The sequence below is a fragment of the Tyto alba genome, unplaced genomic scaffold (genome assembly GCF_018691265.1).
Source record: "Tyto alba isolate M040663 unplaced genomic scaffold, T.alba_DEE_v4.0 Super-Scaffold_28, whole genome shotgun sequence".
Taxonomy (NCBI): Eukaryota; Metazoa; Chordata; class Aves; order Strigiformes; family Tytonidae; genus Tyto; species Tyto alba.
Window position 1 is genome coordinate 8,137,107 of NW_024881302.1, and position 23,415 is coordinate 8,160,521.

Below are 23,415 nucleotides of genomic sequence, written 5' to 3' on the forward strand. Positions count from 1 at the left end.
ACCAAAAACAAAAACACCCCAAACAACAAAACCAAAAAACTGTCTTCCTCTGTTTTATGTGAAGAGGTGAAAGAAATCACATATTCACATATTGCAACTTGGGGAGAAGAAGTTATGTTCTGTCCTTCTCCAATAGTCTCTAAATGTTTGTTCCGAAGTACATGTATTCCATTTCCATAGCAACAGATGCAACAGGCACGCCTCTGCCTTATAAGTGTTACTCACAACTGAACTTTACACCATAATGATGCGTGCAAAAACACCCTAGATCACATGCAATCAACTTTACTTCTTCAGAGGGGTGTTACAATGACAGAAAAGACTAATCACCTAGACAAACGTGAATTTACCTTCTGAATATTCAAAAACTTCAGTATCAGTCATGAGTAGCTGTCAAAAACTTTAGCATTACAACCTTTAATTATAACACGTTTAAAAATAATATAAAATCTCTCTTTTCAGTACCTGTAAAAAACAAATGTCTTTTTGTCGTTTCCTTCCTTTTCTCTAAGCAGGGGTTCAAGAGGCGAAGAAGTTGCAATACCCGTTCTTCTCTACGAGACTCTGTCAGGCAAGCATCATTCATTACCAGGTATGGGTAAATCTTTCCATTATGACCTCGGATATAGAGTCTTCTAGCTGCAGTATTATGTTTCTGAACTATCTCCACTCTGGGCATAAACCTATCAGGAAGAAAGTAAAAAAAACTAAATTAAAAAAAAACACAAAACAAAACACCAAAGATATAAGGCAGTGCAACTGTATTATAAGGTACAATTCTATTATCCAGCTAGGCCATGATTTCTATTTTGTAGTCAAAAAGCTCTTCTGTTTGATTTTGTTTGTTTGTTTTTAAGAAAACACTGTTCTTAAGCAAAATTTATCAATAGATCAGACTTGTATCACTACTTTGAAAAATAGTGCCTTTGTTGACTACAACAGAAAAAATAATCTCAGCTTTTATCAACATAAAAGTAAACCAAATATACTCTTCATGTAACAGTACAACCTAGTGAGGCAATGTAAAATTACTGAAGGAAGACAAAATAAAAAAATAAAAGTGTTATACCAAAGTATGACTCCTTATATATAATTTAAATATACAAAATGCACATGACAACTACTTTTGCAGAGTGGACAGATAGAAGAGGTTTTCATTTTCTTCCCTGTTTTCAGAATTGTAATTACCAAAGTGTATTTTCAAGTTACCTTGCTATCTTGATGTAGTAATGTGTTGGCTTTGGCATAAGGAATTCTCCAGGTATCTCTACCTCTGCGGTTTGAGCGGAAAAATTACTTAGAAAGCGGCACTTTTCCTCTATGAGGAAGAACTTCGGAAGCTGTTTAGTTTTTGCCTCCAGAATTTTGATCCATTTCTTCAGTTTAGAGATTAGATTGTGAAGTTTCATTGATCCTGGCACGCTGAAGTCAAAGTCTTAAAAAAAAAAAAACAAACAAACAAACAAAAAAAACACAACCTCAGCATTTCAAATTCTGTATAAGGTATTTAACTGTCAAGTGTCTGAAGTTTGCATTTTCAAAGAGGTTCTTTCAGCCACATGCCCTCAAGCAAAATACTTTAAGGAGTCCCACATACAGCACACATGACTGTTATGTAGAAAAGCATCACATTGGTCTCAAATACTATAGTAAAATAGAAAACTACTGACATCAGCAACTCACACATTAAAAAATAGCATACTACCAAGCAAGCCCAACAGTGAAACATGGCTACTTATGAGCCCTAAACACAAATTAAAACTAGCAGGTTCAGACAAACACAGAAGAGACATAAAAATCATTAAGGAAGAGTCAGCATAATCGGTATAGCATTATACAACAGCAATAACACTAGATGGTGGAGAACAAATCATACAGTTCAACAGTAGAAAGCGAACACACACACACACACACACACACAGAGCAGTACTGCCTTTAAAAGACAGCCTCTGTTGAATATTTCATCTCTACAGAAAATCTTTTACTAAAGTTCTAAAATTATATATAACTTAAACCTGTCACAATCTGCTACGTCTTTTCTGTAAACATTGTTATTTAGTAAATAATGAAATTCCCAAGATTTTCCTGTTTTACAGTCATGCAAATATTTGAAAAACATATTAGACCAGGTTGCTCAAAGCCCCGTCCAACCGGGCCTTGAACCCTCCCAGGGAGGGGGCAGCCACAGCTTCTCTGGGCACCCTGTGCCAGTGCCTCACCACCTGCATAGGGGAAAATTTCTTCCTTACATCTAATCTCAAACTACCCTCTTTCAGTTTAAAACCACTCCTCATCCTATCCCTACACTCCCTAATAGGGAGTCCCTCTCCACCTTTCCTGTAGCCCCCTTTCAGCACTGTAAAGCCACTCTAAGGTCTCCCCGGAGCCTTCTCTTCTCCGGGCTGAACACCCCCAACTCTCTCAGCCTGTTCGCATAAGGGAGGTGCTCCAGTCCCCTGAGCATCTTGGTGGTCTCCTCTGGACCCACTCAAGTAGGTCCATGTCCTTCTTGTTTTGGGGGGCTCCAGAGCTGAATGTAGTACTCTGTAATATAACTCTAAATATTACTATATTTAACTGTCCATATACTGCAACCAGACAGACTACACAGAAAGCAAGCAGCAATAAACCAAATGATTAGGTTAGACCAGATCATTTGGTGAAAGAGGAAAAGTAAGCTTATTTTACATTCCAGTACTATAATTCTCTGCCTGTTCCATTCAAAGTGATTTATTTATTTAAAATCAGCAGAGGCTTCTTACTTTTAAAAGGGATGAAAGAGCCTCAACTGAAGATACAGTGTAGAATCTGTGAACAACTGCAGGACAAGGACTAAAATTGCTATTAATATTATCCTCCTATCCTGAGCTGCAACAAAATTCTCCTTATTCTTTCCTGGCTTAGATAACAATTACATGCCACCACAGGAAGAACAGATATGACGGCCTAAGCAAAAATGACATTATGCAAACAGCCTGCTCTTTCCTTTGCAACATAACAGTATTGCATTGTGAAACCATCTCCTTTAGCCCACATGCAAGTGAAGCAAGAACTTTGTCAAGGTCAATACATGGTCTTCAATACACTATGCAAATAATTCTGTAACAGAAATCCCTGCAATATTGACCATTCAATGCTCTCAACTGTAGTTTCAGAAAACAGCAAATAAATACATACATAAATCAATCAATGTGTATGAATTTCCCAAAAGAGGGAATATGAATAAACCACATAGATGAAATTATGGTTCAGCACTTCAGTACCACAATGAGAGATCAAACACACTGGGATTAGAAGATAAACAGCTCTCTCTGTAAACCTCATTAGTTATGGCATCCGAAATTCTGAAAGTTAAGTAACAGACTTTAATTTTTAAAAAGCATTTCTATACTAGAGTCTAAAAGATGCCATTTTAACTTCAACATGTTACGAGTGAAAACGCAACAGCAAGAAAGAAACAGAGAATCTCAATTCACTATTTCTGAGATTCACTGCTAAAGCAGAATAAATAGAATCTTCATGATGGCTTGATACAACAGAAAATTAACAGTCTCAAAAATTAGTTTGAATTTAAATGCAGAATCTATATTTCAGCATGTTACGTATACACAATATGTTCCTAAATTGACAAAAAGAAAAAAACAACCCCAAAAAATCCCACTAAAAAAAATTATGAGTGCTGCTCAGAGGACAAATTAACTTGACCACATAAATATGCTACAAACAGCTATCTGCAAGTATGCTGACAGTAAATTAAGTACATGTGCACAGCAATTACTACATATAAATTTTCTTTTCAACAACAATTAAAACCACTCAAAACTCTGATTATCCACAAGACATACTTGTACAAACAAGCTTAGAACATTTGTTCTTTTAGCCAGAAGAGTTCATATAATTCTATACATACGCTCTTTTTCTCCAAGTTCTCTTCTTTACATGTACAGGAAGATGCTATTACCAAATAAAATAATGCAACCTAGGATTCCTTTCATTTTGCTATTCTGTTACTTAAAATATGAGAGAACACATAACCCAGCATATTTCATTATGTATCCACAACAAACTGATATGCTAAAAGCTTTCAGTGAAAGTCTTCAGTCTACTAGTCCAAAACAGAGCAAAAAGATAGCATATACAAAATCCTTTCCACTTCTGTAAGAAAAAAATCCATAATGAAAAATACAGTTTCATATTTACAGATGTTGGAAATTAGTATAACTCTCTAATATTGCCTTTTCTTTTTCTACCTGGTATGGGCAGTGCATCTATTGCAATATCACTATAAAACACTCTTCTTATAATCCCAAGCCTACCCTCTAGTGAGCAGTGGGAGTAAATCATTTAATGAAAGTGACAAAATTATTGAATCATTTACCTCCTGAATCCCTGAAGTCCAGGACAGTATCCCCAGATTGCAACTAGTTTTTGCGCTAATGTGAATCACCAAAATAGTAAAAATATGCATCAATATATATTCCTTGCAAAAAAAAGTCATTCAGTTGACCACGAGAATAGCTCTAGTTTGTTGAAATGCCTATTTTAGGATTTTTCTGTTGTTTTGTTTCCCAGTGACAGATGAGAAAAACAGAGTTCAATTAGTATTTTTGCTCATGCCACAGAGAGCCCATCTGAGAAGAAAAATCACTTCGGCTGAAAGAAAGGGAAATACAAGACCAGACATTATTTGTGTACAAAGTCTCTCTGCTTTGCAGACATCTTAATCTATATAAATAGTATTTCTGTTTAAAACGAATTCATGTTTTTTCAGTACTTACTACTGCAGAACATCTTTTCAAGCTAACATATGCTGGTCTAAAATACCTTACTGCTTATACCATCTTTTCCTAAACAGAATAGGAACTTTACCTCCTCATCTTTAATGGAGATATTCACAGAACACCATGATACTTTACAGACTGCATTTCAACTGAGGAAGCTTGCTCTCTGTTCTCAATGCTGCTAAAGATTGTAAAGTGTGATATATGTATTTCAAAAAAATACATTAATTCAAAGTCTTGAATGACTCAAAAATTGCTACCTGAATCCATCCAACACAGCATAACTGGCAAGTTCTTGTCACTCTCAATTAAAGGTCAAACAGGGAGGCACAATCCTCCTGCCAGTGAGACAGACCTAAAAAGTCCTGAAGTTTCTTAGCACAACTAGATAAAGCTTAATACTTTCTGAATGAGGGCTGTACCATTACTCCTCATGGAGCAACACAAAATAAGAATACATTTTAGTTAGCAAAATTAGAATGTTGAACCCTCTATCCCCTCAAAACCATTGATCTACAGAACATTAACATACCATTAAAAAACAGAAAAAGGAAACACCTCCAAAGACTTAACAACTGAAACAAACCCCTTCTGTTACACTGGCAGAAAACTGTACTAATCAGTTAATGCTTTTAGCTCATTTGCAGGTTTTTAAAGATTGTTCTGACCATAGACAAAATCACTTAAAGTTCATGACCAAAGGATTTTCAACTAAAGACCCAGGACACACATCAGGTAAGATGACATTTTGGACTGAAATGTAAGGTTAGCTTTGCAGAACAGTTCAAATACTTTATACATATGATACTGAAGAAGATCCAAGCATTGCCCAAGAGAGAAGAGCTGTCTTGCTTTTGAAGTTATTATTCAGACATTTACATGCTCTGCACTTTCCCAAAGGTTCTTTTTAATCTCACAAGAACTTCTGAGGAGCACCAACAAGCATGAAAAACCTCAGTGACAGTTAAGCAGAAATATGAAGTAGGATTTCTGGTTTATCAGTCAGCCCCATAAAACCAAGATTGCGAAAACAAGACCAAGGTCAAATATGATGTTAACTCTAATTTCTTCATCTGGATTTCCTGGATAACATCCTGTTATCTAAAAATTAGAAGGGAAGTAAAGGAAGAGCTACCAATGTAATGCTATGCTTAAGAAAAAAAAAGAAAATTCCTTTAAAAAGCTTCAAGAAGCTTCCTTCTGATTATGGAGTTTCCATTCACAGTAAATAATTCATTGTCCTGGGTGTCAAAACTCTCAAGAAAATGATCTTGCCCTTTAAGAGTATATTTTGGAATTTTCCATTCATATTCAGCCTGAGTGGAGAGATGGTTGCAGAAAGAAGCTGATCCAAACTCTAAACTACCATCTGCCCACAAAAGAACAATTGAGGTACTTTTTCTCTTCCTTTCACTGCTGAGACAGCTCTCAAAGGGAGCATTTCTCATCGTTTGCCTGTTCTTTGATGTCAAAGGTTTAGAAGAAAAGGAGAGGAGGAACAAAGAACAGATGGGTCAAAGAACTATGCATTTGAAGTTCAAGAAAAAAAATTCAAAGTAAAATTTGGTTTTAAAATATATAATGTTAGGATGGAAAAAGGTGACCTATCAAAGCTCCAACGGTCCAGACTACTGCAGACAAAGTATTTAGAATATAAGAAATGGTGTGAGAGTCCCCAGTGGCTCCAAACAGGAATCAAGATGCAACTCAGATGTTGTGAAAATGTTTACGCAACAAAACACAGTTTAAAGTGTCTATAAAACATAGCTGCCAACATTAATCTGGAAATAACTGAAGAAAAAAGTTTACTTCAAGACACCTCCTCAGCTTGGATACTTTTGAAATGGAAGGCAACCACTGTAATTATCTGTCCATCATCTAAATGCAACTGGTACTGAGAATCAGAAAAACAAACATGAATGTTCTAGCGTGACAAAAGGACACAGATTTACAAATGGTTTCTCATTATGTTAAAACAGCCTTTTCTATCTTCAGTACAGTAATTACAATCCTATTAATTTATTTATGTACATTTTACTGTTATTACAAAATTAATAAGAAACTCATTTTCTGCATAATGAATTAAATTACAAAAATGCGTAAGTATATTGATCAGTTTAATTTATTGTCTTCCCACACTTCATTTGTGAATTAAAACACTGAATTTATTAAAATCAAATCTAGCACTAAGCAAAATAGTTATTTTAATCCTGTAGACATTCATGTTTAATCATACTTGAAAAATAAAACACGAACTCTTCGACAAAAAAAATACAGAAAGCAATTACTTATTATTAAACTGCAGTTTACTAAGAAACACGTTCCATTTGATGACTTTACATGATTTTTGTCTCCAGGTCTATGCTGATCCACATAATCCTTTATAAATTCTGTGATTAGACAGCAAAACTGAAAACCTTAACCGTCATTTATATATTACAGACATGCAAAAAATTCTCTCCATTTTAGTTTTAGCTAAAAAATATAATGGAATTGTAATTAAACTTTCTTAATTGTTTCTCTAGAAACATTCTGAAACATTACTTTAGATTTTGCAGACTTGAACCTGGTGTTGTATTTAGTTTTCCTTTACACGTTCTGAAATCCCAGATCTCTCTACACTCAAAGGAAAGGAAGCAAGGTACTATGACAGACCAAAAGTAACTTAAATCCAACAAAAACTGAGCATATCAACACTTATAGCAATAAAAAAAAATGGCTACACTACTATTGCAATGTAAAGACATATAAACCATTATTAAAAATGAAAAACAAGTCCAAACTTGTATTAAATGTAGCACAGAGTATTTCAGTTGGAAGGCATCTTCAACCATCATCTAGTTCAACTGCCTGACCAATTCAGGAGTGACCAAAAGTTAAAGCATGTTATTAAGGGCATTGTCCAAATGCCTCAAACTCCAACAGGCCTGGGGCATCAACCACCCCTCCAGGAAGCCTGTTCCAGTGTTCAACCACCCTCTCAGTAAAGAAATGCTTCCTAATGTCTAGCCTAAACCTCCCCTGGTGCAGGTTTGAACCATCCCCATGTATACTATTGCTGGATGCCCGGGAGAAGAGCTCAGCACCTCCCTCTCCTTGTCCCCTCCCCAGGAAGCTCCACAGAGCAATGAGGTCACCCCTCAGCCTCTTTTTCTCCAAACTAGACAAACCTAAAACCCCTAGCCACTCCTCACAGGACGTTCCTTCCAGCCCTTCCACCAGCTTTCTTGCCCTCCTCTGGACACACTCAAGGACCTTCACATCCTTCTTAAACTGTGGGACCCAGCACGGCACACAGTGCTCCAGGTGAGGCCGCACCGACATTGAACACAGTGGGATAATCCCCTCTCCTGACCAGCTGGTCACGCTGTGCTCAATGCACCCCAGGATGGGGTTTGCCCCCCAGGCTGCCAGGGCACATGGCTGGCTCACACTGAGCCTGTTGGTGCCCAGCACCCCCAAATCCCTTTCTGCAGGGGCTGCACTCCAGACACTCCTCTCCCAATTTATATTTGTGCCCAGTGTTACTCCGTCCTAGGTACAGAATCCACCATTTGGACTTGTTAAACTGTATCCCGTTAATCATTGCACAATAATTTTTTTTTTCTCCCCCTGTATATTCCCATTAAGGACACACAGAACGCTTCTACTTTCATTTCCCTCCCTACTACACTTCATCCATTAAAAATTTAATCATATGGTTCAGGACTTTCATTATCTGCTGTCATGCAACTTTTGTGCCTCAAAAAGGACATCATGCAATACATCATGTACACAAGAGATGTAGGTCGTATCTACAACTGAGTTACTTTCACAAGATTCCCATCAGCTCTCTTATTTTCACAACATTATCAGTAAAAAGCTTGAAAAAACACCACAAATCTACTTGTCAAACTCTGTAAATTCTCAATAGCTGTGTTGACCTCAAATAATTTGAAGTTAAGGCAACTTTATGTAACTTGGAATTCTTAAAATTCTTAAAATAACTTTTCAATGCAAGATTCACTTTTGCAGAGGAATCAACTTGATGTGGAAAAGGGATGTTTTTAAAAATCACTGTAAAAGCTAAGATGATAGAGCTTTAACTCATGCTAAAATCATCTAAGTCAGAATCCCAGAAGGGTAAAGGGAAAAGTAGATTCAGAAAAAAGATGAAAACTCAGCTCTTCACAAAAATTCTATCTTTCCAGTTTTGAACAACTATTAAGTTTGAATTCATCTGTTAAAAAAATACCAACACCTATATTTAACTATTAATTTTAATCTAATTTTACCGTTATCTAAAGCTGATGTAGTTTATGCAGATGCAAAACTCAAAATCCTGGCAATCCAAAACACTGATGCCAGTGTCACCTTCTGTCATATACAGCTGCATGGCTTTAACACTTTTCATCAAATATATCAAACCCAGCCTTTACTGTACACAAGCTTTTCTTAGAATTTTAAATCAACATCAGATACTCAAACATGTAACTCCATTGAAAAAGAGAAAACAAATGAAGCAAAAAAGCTACTTCCCTTAAGTATCTTTTTTATTAGATCTGATTAAAGTTATTGATGCAATTTACCTAACAATAATGTAAATTTGTGTAATAGAATTTATGATCTAGTTGTCCAAAACACTAAAGTAACCATACTCATCAGCAGTGGACTGATTTGAAAGACTTCACACAATATTGTCAGTTTGGAGCTCTGGGGTGAAAATTTCATTAAATTCTGGCATCACCATAAAATAGAGATCATTATTGTCCCTCATCTATAGCAGGCAGTTCTACGCAAATTGCAAAATTATGGTGAAGTAATCAAATTTATCTTTAAACACATATCTGATATGAACACAGTTTTAGGTAATAAAAATACAACAGTATACTCATTCTCTATACTGAGGTCTGTTTTCCACTTGAATTATCTTTATTACCACACAGAAGACTGTAACAAACTATTTCAGGTTTTGTGAATGAAAGAAAGGTGCTGTTTTCTATACTTTCTCTCAGGAAATATATTGGAAGAATAATAAAAAAGCACAATGCCTTCACAGTTGAACTTTGGGGGGGAAATTTCTCCAGAGATTAAATATAAAATTTAAAAAAATATTTTAGACATTTACCTGTTGTAAATTGCCCTTTTAACTTCTGGAAGACAGGATCTTGAGCTGTTGCCTGTGCTCTCCTAGCTAGTGACTCTGAGGCTGCACTAGAAAACATGGTGGACACATTAGAGACATTCTCAAGACCTACTCCAAAAGTGCTGACTAACTTCTTGACAAAATTTAGTGTATGAGGAGTGATTTTGGCATCTGAAACGGCTCCACTTTTCTCAAATGCAACTGAATAGCACTTCGCCAAGCCCTGCTGCAGCTGTCTGAGAACCTGAGGACCGGAGGAAGAAAAAAAAAAAAAAAGTCAAGAAGATTAGGCCTTCTGATTTGACACTAAGTACTTATTCCTGAACTGCAATTTATATGGTAAAGTTATCCTCTCAGAAACATTTAATTAAAACTGTATTTTTAAATTACATCAGAGGGTCAACCAGAATGACAGCACTGATTCTTATTAGCACTGCAACTGAACAAACTGAGCAGAGGAAATGCTGCATCACGAAGTACACCTTGCTCTCTTAACAGCAGCTAAGCTTTAGATTTTTGATACACTAGAAAATGATGTGATACGAGGAATCCTTCTGCAAACATTGTGCTAGGCAGACATAACAGAATAGCCTGACATTCTGAGAGGCAAATAACAAAAGTGGAGTAGCATGTCCATCTGCTCTGTTATAATTCAAACTTCAGAAAATAATCACCACCTGTCACAGACCAACAGATCAAGAAGGAAACTGGTATCTGTGCAACTTAGTGTAAAAATACAAATTTTCAGTTAGAACGTAAGTTGTCAGCCACAGCATAAATCCTAGAGGTGTTGACCAAATTAATAGCTTTGGGAAGCCTCTCTATTGCTTCCAGAAATAGACAAGCTCCTTAGAATCCCAATCAGAACAGTCAGTTCTACAAATATATCAGTTTACTAATCAAAACGAATAGCTATGTTCTAATGTTTAAAAATAATTTTAGTTAAATATTTTACAGTTAACTTTTCCTTAGATGACACACAGACGTGAAGGTGTATTAAAGCCAGATACCTCTTCATGCCAATTCTCTCTGAACCAGACCATCTGATCTACAATGCCTTCCAGAGAAGACAAAAGTGTTGGATGTAATTCTCGCTGCATATGCATAATTCTGCTGCATCGCCACATTGGTGCAGTGGCTCTGATTGGCCCAGGATCTGAGGCGGAGTGGGACTGATTTCCAACTGAACTTGGCTGCTGTTGCCCAGAATCTGTAAAGTGGAAAATTTAAAAAATAAATTCACCTTAAAAAAATCAATTTGCATTAAGTATTAATCATGTATGACATACTGAATTTCAGAAAGTTTGGGAAAATTTGGTTTTTAGACAGAAATTGTAGATTTTAGAAAGAAAACGTTGTTCGAAATGCTGTTCAGTGGTACAGACTTCCCAAAGTTAGAGCAATATAAACACTCTTCAAAACCGCACTGGAAGTGTAGTGCTCTTGAAGTAACTGACGTTATTACATATAGGATCAAATAATTTAAATTATGGGGGATTTGCTTCCTTCCCTTATGGGGAGATCTCTCACACATAACTGTAGAGTAAACACAATGGTGCCAACAACACACGAATTGTTATGAGGTTGTATTTTAGTGATGAATAGATCAGTTATACAACTATGTCAGACAGTGATTAAGCACAGAGTTTTGCTTTATCAGATAATCCCCCATTACTTCACACAAGTCACTGGCAAAGCAGTAGTTTGTGGCAGAACCACTACGAAAATATTTTCTTGGTGATCACTAACTGTGCAATGCGGCAACACCAAGAATTTGGCACAGAAACCTCTGCTGATGGATATGAATGCAGTGAAGTATTATGGTATGTGGGCATGCTCTCCTTCTCCAAACGGGCACCCAAAGAAAAAGACAACATTATTTAGTAAGTGTCCTTCAAAATTCTAAGCAGAAATTCAGTGAACTGATTCCCAGGTGAAAAGGGCAATTAAATAAACAATGCACTCTGTTACAAAGAATAAGGAACAGAAGACAGAGTTCTTCAGGTAGCTCTCCTGGGATTCCCATGAGATTCTATGGGACAAAAGAACAACTAAATTCTGTGGAATTATTTGACACAACAATTCTACATAGGATTTGTTCTTGGAAAAAAAGGTATTGTGCAAGCTGCTTAATGTTCCTCCCAGCTCCCAACATTTCTTCAAAGCCAAAATTGATTTTATTTTGGGTAAACTTAGATGTTCATTTTACTTGAAGATTCACCATAAGAAATTATTATGGATACGTTGAAGTACAGATTATTCAAAGAAAGCAGTATACCTCACTTGAATTACATGAACACATCTTTTGTTAAATTATCTTTAAATTGGCTCATCTGAAAAGAAACTGAATGCTGCATGGTTCATGCTTCCAATAAAAATTAGACTAGAACATCTTAGAAAACTATGATGCTTTTCTGTATTTGTAATCTAAGAGGTTTCCACCCCTCCACCAATTTTTTTAAGATAAAAGCCCAGTAAAGAACATGTGGCTCTCAATAATTAAGTTGACATGAGAATGAAGGAGATGAAACTTTCCTTGGTGAATACTTTATTCAAGAAAATTCAAGACAGCTCAAGCCATCTGTAGATTTAACTTCACAGAAACAAAGTAATGCTAGCAAAGTTTATTAAGAATTTTTTTCCTTAGTGTTGATAAGTTGATATGTTTTCAGAGAATCTATTTTCCCAGTAAAATCAGGTGAAACTCAAAATAATAACTAAGTTACAAACAGCCCAAACAATTTGATCATTATGAAGCTTACCACTTTTGTAGCGCTCTCGTTGTTCTATCTTCAAGGTCAAATAGAGGGTCCTGATAGGGAAGTAGACAGCTTGGGGATAGACTCTTCCCACCTATTTGGAGATACACATATACATATTTCTCAGTTATGGAAAACTGACTATGGATCAGATCAACACATACAGACTCTCTTTGTGAGTGTAATTCAGTAATAATCAGCTCCCTGTTTTAAATAACAGCTTGTGGAAAAAATAAGAAATTAAAGATTCTTTCAGTAACAGAAGCCTAAAGAGGATGAAATGGTAACTCCCTACACACACTGTTAAGGCATTACCTACTTAGGGCTTCCAGATCATATTGCCTAATAAACCTGAAAACAGCATAATGCCAGAGTACCACCTGGGTCAGCTCAGAGATCCTACTCATGTACATAATGGAAAAAAAACAAATATAATGACATCAGTTAGTCTTTAAATTAGGCCACAATTCCTAGTGAGCCCCATGATACTTGATAAGAAGGCCCATTACAGAGTAACTTTATTCCACCTAGTTGTGACACTTAATGTAAGGGGGATACCAATTTCGCTCAAAAATAAAAATGATTTTATGTCTTCCATTAAAAGAAGGAAAAAAAAAAAAAAGTTAGAGATACTAACATTCAGCATCCCCTTTAAAATCTGTAAATCTCAGTATCTATTAAAGGAAAGAAATGACGTGTCTAAGTACTACCCACAATAGAGCACATCTTAAAACGTTATTAGAGGCTTCTCCCAGCCACAATTTTACTAAATCATGGAATCCTTCGCCATCCAAATGGGTATGGTAACTGGTGGAAATTGTGCAATGGCATTTAAGTGTTCAGTAATATGATACTGGATAAGGAATTCTTTGGATAAGGAATTGGCTGGATGGTCACACTCAAAGAGCAGTGGTCAACTACTCGATGTCCAAGTGGAGAGCAGTGACGAGTGGCGTTCCTCAGGGGTCAGTGTTGGGACCAGAGCTGTTTAACATATTTGTCAGTGACATGGACAGGGGGATCGAGTGCACTTTCAGCAAGTTCCCCAATGACACCGAGCTGTGTGGTGTGGTCAATGCTCTGGAGGGAAGGGATGCTATCCAGAGGGACCTGGACAGGCTTGAGAGGTGGGCCCCTGTGATCCACATGAAGATCAACAAAGCCAAGTGCAAGGTCTGGCACATGGGTCAAGGCAATCCCAAGCACATACACAAGCTGGGCAAAGAGTGGATTGAATGCAGCCCTGTGGAGAAGGACTTGGGGGTGTTGGTAGATGAAAACATGACCTGACAATCTGCATTTGCAGCCCAGAATGCAGCCCAGGATAAGGTTGGATTTAAGGGAAGTGTGGCCAGTAGGTCGAGGGAGGGAATTCTCCCCCTCTGCTCCACTCTCATGAGACCCCACCTGGAGTACTGAGTTCAGCTCTGGGGCCCCCAAGGTAAGAAGGATATGGATTTGCTGGGGCGGCTCCAGAGGAGGCCACAAAGGTGATCAGGGGACTGAAGCACCTCCCCTGTGAGAACAGGCTGAGAGAGTTGGGGTTGTTCAGCCTGGAGAAGAGAAGGCTCCAGGGAGACCTTATAGCGGCCTGCCAGTGCTTAAAGGGGGCTACAGGAAAGATGGGGAGGGACTCTTGATCAGGGAGTGTAGGGATAGGATGAGGGGTAATGCTTTTAAACTGAAAGCGGTCAGACTTAGGTTAGATATAAAGAAGAAATTCTTTATTGTGAGGGTGGTGAGACAGGCTTAAACCAACTTTTTACCAATACCGGTATATATGCTATTCTTAGATTCTGCTTCAGAGCAGACAGCAATAGGCAGTAAAATCTTCAAAACCCAAAGCATGATTAATCAAAACTCGTATCTGTCAGTTCAGAGGCAGAAATCCAGGAAGTCAGCTTCTTATTCTAACTCCCTAAACCTTATCCTTATTTGTCTAATTATTTGTCATGCTAAACTTCAAGCGAAAAGTTACAAAGCCCCGGTGAAGGTTTCTAATGGTGGCAGACAGAATCTTGTTTTTTAAAATCAAGTCTAATACAAAACAAAGTGAAATAGTTTGTCCTTTAGTCACTGAAGCTAGCAATTCTTCATTCCTTCTCCAACATTACAAGCATTTAACTATATATTTCTAAATGTCTTTGATAACGTTCACAAAAATGTAATAAATAGCATTCCAGAGGGAAAGTTATATTGCCTCATGCACATATGGCATACAGTTTCATTGGTTTCAATCTCATTAAGTAACACTCACTTTGAAATTTAAAATACTCTACTTATAGAGAGAAATTACCATTTTTAACTCATCAACAGTTGCAAACAATAGCATTTTTAAAGCTTGGCATTTTCTTAATTTGCTTGGAAAAATATTTGTATCTCATCTTGAAAACAAAAATTACAGACAATAAAGAATTAGTGATTATCTTCTGTACCTGACTAATGAGGTTCAGAAGGAGTTTGCCCTCTGAGCCAACAAGGCATGTCAACAGCTGTGGAATCCAGGCCAACCACTGAATGGGTGGGACACCAATACAGTACTTGTCTACTGCATCTGCTAAAGTGTTCTTATCATCATCAAAACTCAGTAGCCAAAGAACCTAAAACAGAAATTCAGGAGTACATCTCAGCACTTAAATTCCAGACACATCAGTCATTATGATACACAAAAATCCACAAATATTTTATTAATACCATAGTGGAGTCCTTGTAAGCGCTAAAGTTGCCTTGTACCCAAAACTTACATTCATTATGCCTAGCCAATGCCGTTTTCTCCCTTACAAATAAAATTTAAAGGGTGTCAAAAATAAATGTAAGTGCACTACTTGCTATGAAACAAGACAGAAAAAAAGAATGAACATGACTGCGTTCCACAAAATCTTTGGGTTTTTGGTTGGGGGAGGTGGGTAGAAAACGAAGCATGTTTAAAGAACCTAGCATATGCTATTCAGATAAATTAGCTTCGATGAAAGAACATCAGTATTTCTTTGGCTGTTTTTAATTATTTTAACTGACCATCCCTAATGATATTTTTTCTACAGTTTGATTTAAGTGAAATTATATTAAGCCCTGACTAAAAATCACTAACAGTTATGCAACCAGACAGGGAGAATAATAAATTTCAGAATGCTATTGAGGCCACCTTTAATCTAAAACAGTATTTTCTGTGTTTGTTTTGTGTTCAAAATAGATTGTCTTCCACAGTCCACTATAATTTTTTAAATTTTCTTCATGAGAGACATTAAAGTAAATATTCCCAAACTGAGAAATACATACTACAAAGAGCTTTTTTTGGCTGAAATTTTGTTGAATTAAGAGTAAAAATTCACAGAAAAGGTTTATTTGGAATCAAATGCAATACTAAGGTAAAAGTTAATATGAATTATTCATAGTAATGATAAACAGACATTAAATTATGTTACTTTTTAAAGGAACAAAGGATGCCTTTCTGCAGATATTTCACAGCATTATATAGTAGAACTGATGGATGCGATTTGTCCCCTTTCTCCTACAAAAGGGTTCCATACCTAAAGAAAATGCCAGGCATCCCAATAAATTAGAAAAACCCATGATGAATCACTTGCAGTGACCCAACAGCAACCACATGCAGACTTTCTATCTAAATTAAAGCTTTCCATCAGTAACTGATATTTCTCTAATTGCACAAATCTGGGCACTGAATATTATTCCAACCTTTTCTGAAGGGGTGGAGCTCCAGTACTTTTTCAAACATCCAGATCTTACCTTTGCTAAGTATTTTCTTGATTTGCTCTCATTCTGATGACGACATGCATGCAGGTAGCAAGTAATAGCAGACACGCCCAGGTGAAGCTGACGTTCTTTCACAAAAATATTCTCCAGGTAATCACCCCACATTGCCCATGCTTTCACTAGCACATCGTGCATTTGAACAGCTGCAGAAAAAGCTTTGTTTGCTTCTTCAGACCTACATTGTGACAAGTAAGAATATTAGTGTTATACTAATAAAAAATTACTAAATTATGTAAGAGTCAGATTTCTGATAGGATACTCAATTACTTTAATACTCAATTATATTTTTACATTAAGCTCTTTAGTAAGATCCCTTATGAATGTTTTGTCTTAGCATTTTAAAGTTCGGCACCTATGAAAGTAAATGCTTCATATGGAAACAATTACATAAAGGGTCTAAAATTTCCAGATACACCCTGAAAAAAACCTAAACTTCCACTGACCTAGCAATAATACCAGGAGGAAGAAAAATTAATGATAACACAAGAAGAGCAGAACAAATGCATTGAAAAGTGCTTCTCTACTGAGAAAAAAAAAAAAAAAAAAAAAAAAATGGAGTAAGGAAAAGCAACACTGGGAAGGTGTTATATTAGCTCTCTTTTGGAGGACTACATCTTATTAACTGTTCTCTCACCAAAGTCATGAAACAATTTACAATCAATGTTATCTGGAAAAAGTAATTTCCTCATCCCCACAGCTTTGAAAGTTTATTTTTCAACAGGAAAAGTGAAGGAATATGAAGGTTAATCATGCAGTTCTTGGTAACCTGAAGATTATTTGTTTGATACTTCTGAAGTCTTCTCTAGTTTTCCCCAAGTGTTCCTAGTCCAAGATTTGGCATGATTCATCCCAATATATATACAACCCTTGAAACTATGTAACTTTTCAGGCATAAAAATAAAGGATGAGAAAACTCACATACACATTGCTGAAATTAAGAAACTTCTAAAGCATTCCAAGATTCCTTATTAATAGGAAGTGCTTCACTTCTCCCTTACAGAATAATCATTGAAATAAACCATACAAACGTAATGTAATGCTTCTTTGACTACTTTTTAAAAATTAACTGTATTTTTAATACAATAATATTAGCTCAGAGGATTACAATGATAAATTAAAATGACTAGCTATTGAGGCAACTCCAGAAAAAGAAAGCAACTTTGACTGTCAAAGTATATATTAGTTTTTACGTTACATTAATACGTCACTTGCTTTCAGAGGCTTTCTGCACTCTAGATCAAGGTTTTGAGGTGAACTACCACAGCAGCAGCCTGATAGATGACTTCGTATCACTACTTCCCCTTTATAAAAAGGGGACTTTTCCATCGGTTTTCTTTTCTCCCTCTCTACAATCCATCATTCTTGACACCCGAGATGACTTTTTTAAAATGGTTTCTATCACCTTGCTCAGCAAATGGGAAGCACAGGGAGATGCAAGAGCAAAGGTGACCTTTAACTTCCAGTTTAGATGACACACAGGTAATTATTAGTCACACATTCTCAGGTTCAACACTGCCATTATTCCTAACTGTAACCTTCCTAAATTCTTGACCTCAGCTGTGATGCTAAATGCCTGTATGTTTTTTGTTAAGATGAAGAAACTGTAAATACATCAGAACCATTTTTAAACAAAAACCTTTATTCATTCTACCCTGAAAGAACAAATAGAGACAGTTTAGCTGCCTTGTACTTTATCTGCACAAATTTTAAAAAATATAAAAAGATGGTGGGAGGTACACTTTCTTCTCTTTACACCTCAACTGAAATTAAGCTCACTTATGGCCATAAAAAAGCCCACTGCACTTTCCATCAAAATAATTGCACTCTACTTAAAATTCTCTTGTACCCACGGAAGATATTAATCATTTCCTGACTTAAATTGCTATGTGAAGTTGCAGTGTACAGCTTAAAACTTGATGGATTTCATTCCTTAAGTGTACACAATATAGTGGTAAAGGAATTATTCCACCCATATGTAACATGTAGTGATACTGCCATTAAATACCATGCATACTAAAAGCTGTTGAAATCTGAAGGAGTTTTTGGGCATCACGAAACAAAATTTTACTCCTGAGATATTTGTTTATTGAATTAAAGAGAGATCTTCCTCAAAATAGTAAGATGTCTGCCAGCATAAAGCAAAAATATTACAAAAGTAGTCATGTGAAAGCAAAGCTTGCACCTAGGTGTTTAATTGCTACAATGCAAGGTGTCTTTTCCATGTCTTTTCAATTCAATTACCTGAAATGAGCACTGCATTTCCATATTGCATCAGACACCAGATTAAATTAGACACCACATTAGATCAGGCACGAAGCACTCTGAACTATGCCACCACACATTTTCCTATGCCTTGACCATTTGCAGCTATTAATGGGATATATACAACGACAATGAAACAGAAATGAGAGAAACAAAGAGATAGGCTAATTTTGTTCAAGTAACTGTAACCTTATAGACTGAACTTTTTTTTTCCTTTGGTTTTATAGGTGATGTCTACATTAAGAAGTTAATTAAAGCCACCACCTTTTGTCAACTGCACTAAGACATCAGTTAGACATCGGTTTGCCTGAGTACTCAGAAAACCAGGGCAGGGAGGGGAAATGTATTTTAAGTTGCAAAGCTTTGGACAAACGTATTCTTCCTGCCTCTTGCCACCTCACCCCTTGAAATATTACACTTTTTTTTAAAAGAACTGGTGTAATGTTTGCTTTAACTAGCTCCTCCCTATAATACTTAGAAATATGACCAATCATTACATCTTCAAACTGCAAAGGAACTCTCATGTATACTTTTATTTTCATGTAGAGTTGTGACAAGTTTTAGGCTGATATAAACACATGGAACAACTTTCCTGCTCAAATACTGTGTTGAAATATTTCAACTGCATTCTTCTCAGATGTGTGCTCGTGCCTCTTTCAGCCAAAATACTTACTTGTTAATCTGTGCCAAGAACATTCCCTTCAATGCATAAAACTCAGCAGTCATCTCCTTGGTGAAGTACTTCAGATTGGTTGATTCAATAACTTCAAGACCCTGTTAAATAAGCCTTAGTGAGAAAAGCCTTCTAAAATAGAAGGTTTTATTAAGATGACATAAAACAACATCCAAATATTCTCACAAAATTTAAATAGTACCACTTTCTAGTATTTAATTTTCATTTTAAAAAATCGACTGACAACAATTTTAAGTTTCTACTGGCCTATACAAAACTATTAGATACTATAGACAACATTCATCAGGTAATGGGTTATCTTTTCCACCTTGTTTTTTTATGTTATATTATTATTATTTATATTATGTTGTATTACATTATTATAAGGTCCCAGTTTGCTGACCTTATAATCATGTCAGTGGCTTTTGCCTACAATCACTTTTTTTCCTTTCCTCTCAGCATGTACAATTTCACTTCAATATGTCAGCATCCATCACTCATGAGTCAGACACTCAAAACTGATTTAGAGCTTCAGTTAGTCTTGCAGTAGTGTTGTTTCTTCCTATGGCAAATAATTTTCTAAGTCCCTTCCACTTATGTATCTTGTAAGATTTCAACAAACATATTTACACTTTACTTTTGATTCAGCAAATATTTAATATATTCACGGTATTCAGCTCAGAGAGGACAATGACTGCTTTAGACCAACAGCATTACTTAAAACAACACTCTATGCATGGTGTAACATGCCCAATGAAATTCAGTCCCTGTTCTGTATACAGGCAGTTTATTTATATCAATGTATCTGATGGCCCTTGTAATCCTCCAAGTTCCAACAACAACTTCAGAGATAAAGCCACCGTACCTGCATACATTCATTTTTGCCCATGACTCCAGCCAGCTGAAGATAACATTTAACTTGCTGGCGAATCTTCTGAAAGCAGTCCACAATGGGCACAGTTGGAATTGTATGAATGCGACTCAGTATATCCAGAGCTACGTTGACCAGCCCTTGTTTTCGAGCTATCTTTCCATATTGGATAATTGCTGATGCAGAAGCATGAACTCCCAACATAGCGTTATTGGAACTAGGATCATGCTGAGAACTATTTTCATATGCAGTTACAATGGCTAGAAATAAAACATGAAATGTCTGTCATTATAAATGAAATTATATATATTGCAGTATCTTACACAGCAACAGACATGAAATGATGACTTAAGATAACAAAACACTTAAATGGAAATTGAATAAAAACAAACACTTGTCAAAATCAAGAACATTCCTGTATGTTTAAATTAAAAAAAAAATACTAAGAACTTATTTCAAACAATGTGTTGTCTGGAAAATTACATGATGAATGCATGCTGGACCAGGCAGTTTTACCCTGGTAATGATGTTGTCTCCACATGAAAATGCTGCTCCAGTGGGATAAATCATCTGACACAATAGGTAACCTGTTCCTCCAAGTCTTTACAACAGTCTTCATATCATGTAAGCTGTTGTTCCTCCCCAGATTAGTTGGTTGCAATCCTGCATTTATTTGGGCTGCTTCTTGCAGTTCAATTATTTGCTGTGCTGCCTAGAAAACATTAAGCAATATAAGTATCAAGAAGGATAGTACAATAAGCTGGCCAATTTCACTGTTTGAAAAAGGTCTCTATGAATGATGCCACCTTTAAATGATCAAGTAAAGATGAAACTATGCTGGTTTAGGCACCTATTAGTTCTATAAATGACCTTTAACCAATCTAATAATTATCAAAATAGCAAAAAAAAATCCATGACATTGAGTGAACACTTTAGTCATTGACTGACATGTTAAATTCATCCACTGAATCACCAGCACAGAATTTATACCAATGGGTCACTAGTCTTAATAAACACACAAATTATTTAAAAAAAATAAATAGAGCTGCCATAAAGTACTTCCAGGGACCTTTTGCAGGCGAATAAGACATAACTTCAAGCTCTCCCCTCTTCTCTAGGGATGGAGAACACATATCAAGCAATTTCACATACACATCGTTCTGACAAAACCTAAATGCCCTAACATTATTTAGCTGCAAAAAGACATTACTGATCTATACTTAATGTGTTCTTCCTATAATACTATGGGTTTGCTTGCTAGGTTTAACTTTGGGAACTATGACATGTCTTTCCTTGATAGTATTAAGATAAACATTCCATTGTACTTTTATTTTCATCTGCAAATGGTTTCACAAATTATTCCTCAAATGGTAGTGTCTTGCTTTTAAGAACCATTTTTTCTTAAAAACAAAAACAAAAAAAAAAAAAACAAAACAACCCAGAAACATAAAAAAAAAAAATAAAAAAGAAAGACCAAAACAAACCACACACTAAAGGAAAGCTAGTTTATTCAAATCTACTCTTTCTCTTCACCTCCATCCTTTTCCCTCACACACATCTAAATAAAACCACCAGTTAGATTTAAATTCTAGCATACAGGCTCGAATTTACTACATCAACCTTCATCACAGAAGAGTAGAAATAACTATATATACAGTGTACTAAAAACAAGGATCAAGTAAAAATACTGACCTTAAACAAAGCTTTTAACAGAACTTTTAAGAATTAAAAAACAAAACTTTTAAATAAAACTTACTAGCATAAATGATCTGGCTTTTTGATAGAAACCTGAACGTATAGAAATACTATCTACATGATCCTGAAGGTGTTACTTTAAGATATTCTGCAAAGACCTTAGCTTTGAGAAGTTACTGAAGTTTAGAATGGTTTTTCACTGACATCTAGTATATTCAAATTAATGAGAGGAACAAACAGAAGATGGCAGTAGCCTCAAACCTACTAAAGGCAGAAGACATTTTGTTAAAACTTCAACAACCTGAAGAAAAGGCCCACAAACTTTCATGGAATTTAATTACCTGTAGTACAATAAAACCAATGTAGTATTCTCTAAGCTACCACTTGGCAGATAACAGCTGTATTCATTTTTAATCAACCAAATAAGATAACTATTTGGAAAAAAAAGAAAAAAAAAACAGTCCAAATTTACAGAGTGAAATCTCTTGAAACAAAATAAATTAAACAAAGTAATATTTTTCTACAATCATCTCAGTATCAACTCTCACAATAGCTTAACATTCATTCTACACCCATTCATCACATAAATTTAATTTTCTCACAGGTATTTAATCGCATACTATCTGATATGAAAAAAAAAGTAATTACTGTAGTGCAAATTCATGGCTGCATTCGTACCTCTGTCAGTCATTGACTAATTTATATTTTCTTCATGAAGGATATATACATATTAGATTATTTTTAAAGCTTGTTTTAATTGATATCTGAAAGCATTTAAATACTTTATTTAGCAATATTAATCATTTCATGATGCAGATACTGTCATTCTTAGGGGAGGAAAAACTTGAAGTATCAGTGAAAACTTAGCAAGAAGGAATTAATTTCATCAAGAAGCCTTCCAGTGGTATTCTATCAGCTCAAACAAATGAAACATTGTATCTATTCACTTGACAATTTCCTTTCAATATAGGAAACTTCCATATGCATTCACTTTATCTGATGCATCAACTTATATTATAAAAATTCAAAAGCACGGGCTGCTGCGTAATCTCTATCCACAAGTGCAGTCATTTTAGTAGAGGTACCTTAGGTCACACAGATGTAGTTACTTATGAATCACACTGGGCATGACACACAGGGTGAAACTACTGATCTTAAACAGGATTACAGAAGCCACCGTATCAAACAGAACTCAGAAAGCAAGGTCATCTGCATTTCTACAGGTAAGGTTCATTCATAGTTCTCTGAGCAACAGTCCACCACGAAACGCATCCCTGTCATGAAATTCCCGATCGTGTTGCGCTTGTGATATTCCAGATTTTTCCTCCCTGGAGATTAAAGGTTCCCTCAACAGTAACAAGAGCTAATCTTTGTCAGGTACACGTTTATCAGGACACCTAAACAGGGACACAGTCAGCCTAAAAGACAAATGAATGGCATGTTTTGTCCAGATCACATACTGCCTGACAAACTGAGCA

The 23,415-nt window shown here is 35.9% G+C and overlaps 1 protein-coding gene across 5 annotated transcripts in view; it reads right to left on the bottom strand.

Moving 5' to 3' along the window:
• LOC104361077 (transformation/transcription domain associated protein) overlaps positions 1–23,415 on the bottom strand; it is a 102,458-nt gene that overhangs the window by 9,792 nt on the left and 69,251 nt on the right. For 4 of the 5 annotated variants that reach the window (XM_042798357.1, XM_042798358.1, XM_042798356.1 and 1 more), the window contains 10 exons: positions 20,726–20,954; positions 20,237–20,502; positions 19,372–19,472; positions 16,410–16,611; positions 15,101–15,265; positions 12,669–12,759; positions 10,917–11,116; positions 9,889–10,150; positions 1,210–1,435; positions 466–683 (listed from right to left, as the gene is read on the bottom strand). In XM_042798357.1, coding sequence (XP_042654291.1) covers positions 466–683; positions 1,210–1,435; positions 9,889–10,150; positions 10,917–11,116; positions 12,669–12,759; positions 15,101–15,265; positions 16,410–16,611; positions 19,372–19,472; positions 20,237–20,502; positions 20,726–20,954 — 1,960 coding nt within the window. The remainder of the gene's footprint in view (positions 1–465; positions 684–1,209; positions 1,436–9,888; positions 10,151–10,916; positions 11,117–12,668; positions 12,760–15,100; positions 15,266–16,409; positions 16,612–19,371; positions 19,473–20,236; positions 20,503–20,725; positions 20,955–23,415) is intronic. The other variant, XM_042798359.1, reaches the window with a different exon arrangement.